The sequence below is a fragment of the Calliphora vicina genome, chromosome 4 (genome assembly GCF_958450345.1).
Source record: "Calliphora vicina chromosome 4, idCalVici1.1, whole genome shotgun sequence".
In the NCBI taxonomy this organism is placed as follows: Eukaryota; Metazoa; Arthropoda; class Insecta; order Diptera; family Calliphoridae; genus Calliphora; species Calliphora vicina.
The window spans coordinates 119924323-119933741 of record NC_088783.1 but is presented as its reverse complement, the minus strand read 5'-3'; the positions used below and the strand labels follow the sequence as shown (position 1 = coordinate 119933741).

Below are 9419 nucleotides of genomic sequence, written 5' to 3'. Positions count from 1 at the left end.
TCTAAACCTTTTAAATCTTTGTCTTTATAGCTATTAATAAAGTAACGTGATTCAGAATACTACGCATACATTTTACTTATCTTAAACTTTGTAAAGTGATCGCTTAACAAGCAACACTTTTAGATCTTCAGTATGTTTAAACGCTTAAAAATCAAGCAGTTTAAGACCCTTAATATTTTTTTTTGGACACTTTTTTCTTAGGTACTTAGTTATTGCAAATTAATAAGTACTTTTTTTATGAACACTTTTTGTTACAAATTATTTATCTTGCACAAATTGTTTATCAGTTAATTAAATATTAATTGGGACTGATAAGAAATTATGATGGATTTATGGGGACAGTTGTACGAAATGACAGCGCGTAACGTAAATGACCAAAATAAACAGTAATTCAATAATTGTTAAACTAAACGCACGTTAAAAATGGTAAACATTGCGATAAACAAAACAAAAACTAACTAAAACTTTTTGGAATTTATTTCATTGTATAGATTGCCTAAAGGAATGGATATTTTGGAATCAGTGTCGGGCATACACATCATATATCAAATAGCCTGTTTATCGCCCAGCCTAATAGATCGTAAAATATGGACTCTGAAGAAATCTAGGTTATTGGAAATCTATATTTTAATTGTGATTTTGGGTTCGGTGGCATTTATGCTGTATGGCCTGTTTACGGATGATGATTTCATCAAGACAAATGACAATGATGTGGGACAAACGGTGGATTTTATCCAAATGGTGGGTATACGTGTGGCTCATATTGTCTCCATATCGGAGGGTTTGGTTAGGCGTAAGGAGCAGAAACGTTTTTATCAGGAAGTAAAGGAAATTGATCGTATATTTGAGCGTTCTCTCAATGTGGATGTGAATAATAAGTAAGTGGGAGGAATCCTTGTCCTTTTTCGAAACAAAATTTTAAGAAATTCCGGCTTCTTTTTTAGGAAATTCCGCCGTACCACCCTACAACGCGGCTGCCTAATGGCTTTTGTCTACTTGGCTGCCGAATTCTTTATTTTGGCCTCAAAATTAGTGGCAGAAGAACAAAATTTCATACTCTTTTGGATCTTCTATCTAATGCCTTTGCTAATATGCGGCACACGATACTTTCAAATGTTCACCAGCATGCGCATACTCAAGCATAGATTTGATCTGTTGGTGAATGTTATAAATCAAACAAATCTAAGAAAACATAAATGCGAGCTTAAAGATGTTGAGTTAATGGACACAATGAATGCAGGAGTACCGCTAAATCTGTCCTCTACCTTGGCCTTGCTGGAATCTTCCATGTTAAAGAAAAGACGTTGTGACATGGAAAATCCCGAATTGAAGAAACTTTTAATTGTACGTGAAGTCTACAATCGTTTGTTTAATTTAAGCGAGATCTTGAACAGTTATTTTGGCGTATCCATGTTGATTAATGTGGGCAATGATTTCATATCGATTACTTCGAATTGTTATTGGATTTTTTATAATTTTCAAGATTTCCATTCGACTAGAAATGATTTCCTGCTCATAGCAGGCAGTGCTGTGTGGAGTATACCTCATTTGGTGAATGTTTTGGTGCTGGCCATACTGTGTGAGAGGACAGTGCAAACTGTGAGTTATAGGGAATTAATTTGTAATAAATTTTGGCTTATGTTTGGTTTTTTTTATTAAATTTCAGACTAATAATATTGCTTTGGGTTTGCATCGCATTGATATCGATATATTGAATGATAATCACAACTCGGTGGTAAGTAAGATATAAGTTACAACTGATACTGCTCAAACCGTTCCTTTAGATCGCCAAAGGGTTAAATAAAACAAAATGTGTGTGAGATATCATCGACATTTTTTTTTAAAAATGCTATGAAATTCAACAAAAATAACAAATTTTGGTTAAAGGTGCATTTATTAGCCTTTTTCAGTTAATGTCGAAAAAAGGATATATGAACAACTTCTGTTTTACTTCGAAAAATTTAATAATTTTAATTAAAACTTAATGGCGTAAGTAAACTACGTTCACTTACCAAATTTCTTTAAATTCGCATAAAGTTTGCAGATTCTATAATAAACATTTTATTTACAGAATATTTAGGATAAAATAATTTTGCTAAATTTCTCTTTAAATAAACTTTGAAATTAAAAAAAAAATATAAACTTGTGTTTAAAGTATTGTTTTTCTAAATTTTGAGTTTTTTCCGAAAAAAGGATATATGCACAACTTCAATGTTACTAACACAAATTTAATTATTTTTATTAATTATTGTTTGGCAAACTATTCTACGTTCATTTTGCAAATTTCATTGAAATCAAATAACATTTGTAGATTCTATTGAAATTTTTTCTTAAAAAAATTTTTACCAGGAAATAAAATTTTTATAAAATATTTTTTAAAAAAGCTAAGAAATACTATAAAAATATATTTTGAAACAGATGAAAATATTGTTCAATATTGGAGTCCTACCGTAAAAAGGATATATGAACAACATTTTTTTTACTAAGCTAAATTTTATAATTTTTATTAGTAATTGTTTGCTACTCTATTTTACATTCATTAACCAAATTTTATAAATTTTAAATCAAATTTGTAGATTTTTTAAAAAAAAATGTTCCTAGAAAATTTTCAAACTAATATTTTTTTGGTAATTTTTCGTTAAAAAAAGCTTTGAAATGGTATAAAAGAAAATTTTTTCCCAATTTTGTTTTCAAAAATTTGAGTTATAGGAACATTTTGAGGTTTTCACGAAAAAAGGATATATGGGCAACTTTTGTTTTACTCAACCAAATTTAATAATTTTTGCTAATAATTAATTGCCACTCTATTTGACGTTCGTTTATCAAATTTCATTGCATTTAGATGAAATTTGTAGGTTTGAGGGATAATTTACCAAAAAAAAAATTTTGGGTATTAAAAATAAATTATTAATTTCTTTCAACAGTAAGCTTTAAAATGCAATAAATGGTCAAACTAATGCTAAAGGAACATTTTCTTAGACTTTTTGATAATTTTGAAAAAAAGGATATATGAGCGAATTAATATTTACTGTGTCAAATATAATAATTTTGATTAAGAATTTTATGCGACTCAATTGTATGTTCATAACTAAGTTATGGAAACATTTGGAGTTTTTCACGAAAAAAGGATATATGGGCATCATCTGTTTTACTCAACCAAATTTAAAAATTTTTGCTAATAATTAATTGCGACTCTATTTGACGTTCATTTATCAAATTTCATTGCATTCAAATGAAATTTGTAGGTTTGAGGGATAATTTATCCAAAAAAAAATGTTAGTATTAAAAACTAATTATTAATTTCTTTCAACAGTAAGCTTTAAAATGCAATAAATGGTCAAACTAATGCTAAAGGAACATTTTCCTAGACTTTTTGATAATTTTGGAAAAAGGATATATGAGCGAATTAATATTTACTGTGTCAAAGATAATAATTTTAATTGAGAATTTTTTGCGACTCAATTGTATGTTCATAACTAAGTTATGGGAACATTTTGAGATTTTCACGAAAAAAGGATATACGGGCATCTTCTGTTTTACTCAACCAAATTTAATAATTTTTGCTAATAATTAATTGCGACTAAAAACTAATTATTAATAACTTTTAACAGGAAGCTTTAAAATGCAGTAAATGGTCAAACTAATGCTAAAGGAACATTTTATTAGACTTTTTGATAATTTTGAAAAAAGGATATATGTGCGAATTAATATTTACTGTGTCAAATAAAATAATTTTGATTGAGAATTTTTTGCGACTCAATTGTACGTTCATTTACCAAGTTGCATTAGATTATGATACAATTTGTAGGTGTTATCAACTTTTTTTCCTGTAGAAAATTTTGGGAATTAAACAAATTTTATCTTGATTTCCTTAGATGATTTTACTTTATTATTAAATCTATTTAAAACGTTCCCTTCTCTTTCTCTCGGCCTTAGATTGAACAATTCTCTTTGCAATTGCTGCATCAAAAAATGTCTATTACGGCTGCTGGATTTTTCAGTATCGACTGCACGCTCCTGTACACGGTAAGAAATCAACTTTTGAAAACTTGAATGTCTGAAGCTAATTTTTTCCTTCAATTCCTTACAGATTGTGGGAGCAACTACTACGTATCTCATTATTCTTATACAATTTCATATGAATGAAACTAAACCCTCTGGCTGAGGGAATTAAACATGAAGGAAACTTGCCATTTTTGGCTAAAAAAAATCACAAATTCACAAACTTCTCACACTCACAAATAATATACCTAACTCATTTAATAATAGTTCATAGAAATAAACAATAGCTAAACAGTATTAATTTATTAATTTACAGCAACTTAATAAAAGGATTTCCCTTATTTAAAACCAATTATTGTGTACAAAATTCAGTTCAGATAAAAACTATTAAGTGCTTTGGCTTTTAGTATAAAATACAGCAAATCATGGTAATCAAGATATTAAAAGACTTCAATTACAATAAAATATTTCACATTTATTAGTATTCCAAATCAGTCTAGCAACATCGTTCATTTACAATGCATCTCCTACAAAGGATCTTGGAAATTTATTTGAAATGCTCGTTTTATATAAATGGATTTCTAACAATACCACGACTACCTTGGCTTTCAGCTTTAATAAGATTGTGTTACTTAAGCTGGCTGTCTGCGGTGGTATTCCTAATGTTTTATTGGCGCATGAATGGTGGCGATACCTCGGTGGGTGGCCTAGTAGGCACTGCCTCGTTTTTGCTTAATGGCTCGGTAAATATCATCATTATATTGGAGACGATTTTCAAACACAAATATTACAAAAAGATGTGCAAACTTCAACATGAGGTAGACTTTTTATTAGACCAGCACTTAAGTAACAATGTCCAGGAACACATGAAATACAAATGTCCAAAAATGGCCAAATGCTTGGCAATAATTCTACTCTGCCAACTAATATGCGATGGCTTGAAAATGTGGATAAATTGCATTTCGAAAATCAGTCCTGTATTTTGGTATCTATTGCCCATAACCGCCAATCTACGTATACGTTATGTACAAATTATTTACACTATAATGACGTTAAATCATAGAATTCAAATACTAAGAGATGCCATAAAAACTACAGCTAAAGCTAATGAACCGAAATCGAAATTTAACAGCGATATATGGCGGCCTTACGATCCCAAGGAATATGAGAAAGTCAATTATATGCGTTTGATTTATTTACGCATGTGGGAGATCTATATGAGTTTTAATAATCTGTACAGTTGGTCTTTGTTGACGCTGTTTATGTCATCGTTTTTCGATATTGTCTGCAATTGTTATTGGACGTTTACGGCCATTTATAAAAGACAAGTGTTCCATAAATATGTAATGAATGGAGCTACATCGTTCTCGTTGGCCAGTTTGGTGTATGTGCTATTCTACTTTACGGATGCCAGTGAACATAATGTGAGTATTAAATTAGAGTTTAAGGGAGAGGACTCAATCGGTCTTATACCCGATTAAAGCTTGATTTTAAAGATATTCCGAATAATCCGAATAATAATATTTCGTGTAAGAACCATTTATAAAGAAGAGAGGAACCATCCTGATTGGTTCCTTTGTGTTACCTGAACAGATCAGAAACGGAGAGGGAGAGGAAGTGATGAAAGAATAAGGGGAGAGAAGATGTTTAGTTCAAATTTTCAGAGGAAAAGATCAGAGAAGGTGAAAGGTTTCAAGTTCCAGAAACTTTGAAGAATTTTAGTTGACCCTGCTGAGAATCCTGTCTTCGTTTTGGGTAATAAATTGCTGTTCTTCATGTCTGATAGTACAGAAGGAATGTCAAAGGAACGCTGTCCTAGATAGCTAATGCTGGACAGTGATAATGAATGTGAACTGTAGTTTTCCCTCTTCTTCATTATGACAACTTCTCAAGAAGTCATTGTAGGGCAATCCAAGCCTCCTCGAATGGTTGCGAAAATTTACATTGTTCGGTTATCACCGCCATTATGTTTCGCCAAGTTACCAGTAACACAGTTGCCTAGATCTCCAGGCATCCATATAAGTGCCACTGTTGAATGTATCTCCATAGTGCTTAAGAACGGCGACCGAGATCATGCAGTCCTGGTACCAACTCAATGTCGTGTAAACAACTATCAGAGGCTCAGGATATACCTGAGCCAATTATCCGCTCTTTTAATAGATGATATTTCGGCCACAAGAATACTACACCCATTTGGAATCCAACACGACATCCTTATTCCGAATTCCTGGATGTAGACACCTCCGCCAATTCGATCTCCTCTTTTTTGGAGTCATCTGTATAGACCCCTCACTAAGTTCGTGTTCTTCGAAATTGAAAAACCCAAGTTCCTGGAGAAGAAGGTTGTGAATGTGTAATAATCAATGGTATCTGGAAGATTCTGTTACTTCCGATTATTCTGGGTCTTCCAATAGGGACTTCCGAACTTAGACAGTTGATAGCGGCCATATTGTTGAAGCTAAATCTGTCGAATTGGCTATAATCCATTTCAGTTAAAAACTACTTTTTTGGAGTCATACGCAGGGCTCCTGTTATCAGGATTTCCATACTCCTTAAAACTTTTTCGAAGACTCTACAGTTCTAGCCCTTATCCAAGGCACCAAACAAAGACCTCATAAAATAGTATCAAATAGCCAATTCATGCTCAGTGATTTGATACTGCATTGCCCACCTGTGGCCTTCCTGCAGACATACATTGCCGTCATTGCTTTCGATGTCCTTGCCATGGTGTTGGGCTTCCTGGACACTTTACTGTCCAGAATGACACCCAGATACTTTGTGATGTCCGAGAGTGGTAGTTCAACACCGTTCAACCAGGGCTGCGAGAAGCTAGGAATCTTTTGTTTCTTTGTCAAAAGTACAAGTGCAGCTTTGGTTGGATTCACACTCAGTCCACTATCAGTGATCCGCCGATTTAGTGTCTTCATGTTTTCATTTTCCTTCTGCTGTGATATCGTGCCTGGATATCATCCGCATAGGCGACAATCTTATAATCCATGAGATTCAGTTTCCTAAGCAAACACTTTATGAACCCCCTGAGTCGTTCCTTTCTTGTTCAGTTTTGAAATCATGACCATTCCTATTTTAGAACGTATGACCCTATAGTTTAGAGGGTTCCTAATAAACCTAACAACTTCTAACGAAACTCTAGCAGTATTTTTACCGGACTTTATCAAACAATATATCAAGTAAGTGTCAAAGACAACAATTTTATCAAAGTGAGAAAAGTATCGAATCCTAGGTAAGAGAAAGATTTCCAAGATTAAAGCTAATCAATCAATTTCTTGCAGGCATTATTAAAAAAGAACCCAAAAAGACATTGTCACCTTTCTGTGGCCTAAACTTAATGTTCGAAATCAATTAGCAATTTTAATTGTTTCAATCAAATGTATCTATAATTGAACAAGATTAAGCATGTTTTAAAAGCAAATTATTCTTGCCCTAAAAACATATAAAACCTTTAGTTGCATTTAACATTCAATCAGTTCATCGTTAAACTTTTAACATGCCTGCAAGTGTGTTTAATAAAATCTATAGCTATCATGAGCAGAAAATATTCAAGACAGCCATACTTTTGATGTATTTGGGCTACTGGACATTTGGTTTGGCACCATTCACCAAAAACTATCGCATCTTTCAAGCATTTATAGTACTGTGGTATTGTGAAATTGCCTGGGCCACTTATCTAGCCATTATCTATGATGTATTCGGAGATGAGCACAGTCTCAATGGCTTAGTAAGCGTTATATTGTATTTTACCCATATGGTGGGCCATTTAACAGTGCTCGCGGAATCTAGTAATATGCGGCAACAACGCTCAGCATTATTTGAACAGTTTAGCAAGATAAAAACTGCTTTGCAAGTGGAGTTGAAAAACCCTTACCATGCAGACATAGCCGTTCTGAGATTAAGCAGCAGTATTTTAGGAGTTTTATTGCTGTTAAGCTGCGGTCATGGCATTATAATGTGGACTACTTTTGAGACCAAATCGGCGGCCAGCCTTTTATACTGGCGTTCCCTGCTAAGCTATTTGGCCTTGCAATTTAAAACTTTGGAATTTTTAACACCTGTAGTACAATTGAGTTATTATACTAAAGTGATGCGCAAAGCGCTCAATAACATGGGTGAACGTAATCTGAGAAGAGTTTTCAATTCTCTAAATAAGTTTGACAGGTCGGAGGTGATAATTGTAGCATCAGTCCATGAGGAGGAAGATGATGAAAAACTGCTGGTGGTGCTTAAGAATTGCTACAATGAAATATATGCCACCATACGTTTATATAATGAGGCCTATGGTTGGTCTTTGTTGGCATCTACGGCAGTGTATTTTGCGGATTTCGTTTGCAATTGCTATTGGATTTTATTGGCCGTTTTGAGTCAGGGTAGAGACTATTATGGTCTCTTGCAGAATGCCGCATTTGCTTTGTTGGCCTTTGTATTACTCTCCCTATTATGTTGGTTCGCCGAAGAGTGTTATTATGAGGTAAAGGCTGGAAAATTCTATATTATTTTAATAATTTTTCTTTTTACGATTTCCAGAGTCGTTATATTGGTTGTTTAATCTCGAAATTGGTTAAACCTTTGGGCAATAAATACTACAATGATTTGGTTAGTGAATTTTCCGTACAGACACTACATCAACGTTTCATTATAACGGCCAAGGAGTTCTTTAGCTTAAATCTAAGTCTACTGGGAAGTGTAAGTAAGATTGGTAAATCAAGCCAACAATTTTTACTTTACTTTCATTGAACTTTTACTATAATAATATTAATTTAAATTTATTAGATGGTTGCTGCCATTGTCACTTATTTAGTGATTCTCATACAATTTATGTTCACCGAGAAAAGTAATAATGAAAATCGACTGACCACCAAGGCAACTGTACTGACATCAACTACTCCAGCTGCTTTTGAAATTATAGCAAACATGGAAACTTCTAAGTATTCATCAATTTTGAAAGGTTTAATTGAAAATGTTACTACCAAAAACAACAATACAGTGAATAATTAAAAGAAAGCTGACTGGAAAGGTGAAATTTTGACCAATTTTTAATGGATTTTTTGAAAAACAACTAAACGAATTTATAAAAGAAAATTTTGTTGGAAAAACAGTTTTAGTCGAAAAATATTTTTGGTGAAAAAGAAAATTGTGGTGAAAAATTTTTTTAGTAAAAATTTTTAAAAAAAAATTTTTAGTCAAAAAATATTTTTGGTGAAAAATAAAATTTGGATGCAAAAATTGTTTAGTAAAAAAAAGTTAAAAAAATTTTGGTGAAACAAAATTTTTGGTAATGTAGTTCAGACGATTGTAATATTGTAGGACAAAAATTTCCAGATCCATTGTTAGAAATTGCCAGAACTGTCAAATCATTTGAAACAAAGAATTTGAATTTGTTCACCAGTGCCTTAAACTTTTCT

At 32.4% G+C, this 9419-nt stretch overlaps 1 protein-coding gene across 1 annotated transcript; it reads left to right on the top strand.

Annotated features, from left to right (window-relative positions):
* Positions 1-504: 504 nt before the first annotated feature.
* On the top strand, positions 505-9012 carry Gr2a (Gustatory receptor 2a). The gene is made up of 10 exons (XM_065509641.1): positions 505-878; positions 945-1599; positions 1667-1735; positions 3937-4026; positions 4091-4110; positions 4640-5426; positions 6691-6876; positions 7553-8485; positions 8542-8700; positions 8788-9012. Exons 1-10 carry the CDS (start codon positions 505-507, stop codon positions 9010-9012), a joined length of 3498 nt encoding a protein of 1165 aa, XP_065365713.1.
* The last annotated feature ends 407 nt before the right edge of the window (positions 9013-9419 follow it).

Bases quoted from the DNA above. Each gene is read 5' to 3' on its own strand.
- Gr2a (XM_065509641.1), top strand. From the start codon at position 505: ATGGATATTTTGGAATCAGTGTCGGGCATACACATCATATATCAAATA. The intron at 4,111-4,639 runs GTATCTCATTAT...GTGTTACTTAAG, and splicing joins ATTGTGGGAGCAACTACTAC to CTGGCTGTCTGCGGTGGTAT. The intron at 8,486-8,541 runs GTAAAGGCTGGA...TACGATTTCCAG, and splicing joins CCGAAGAGTGTTATTATGAG to AGTCGTTATATTGGTTGTTT.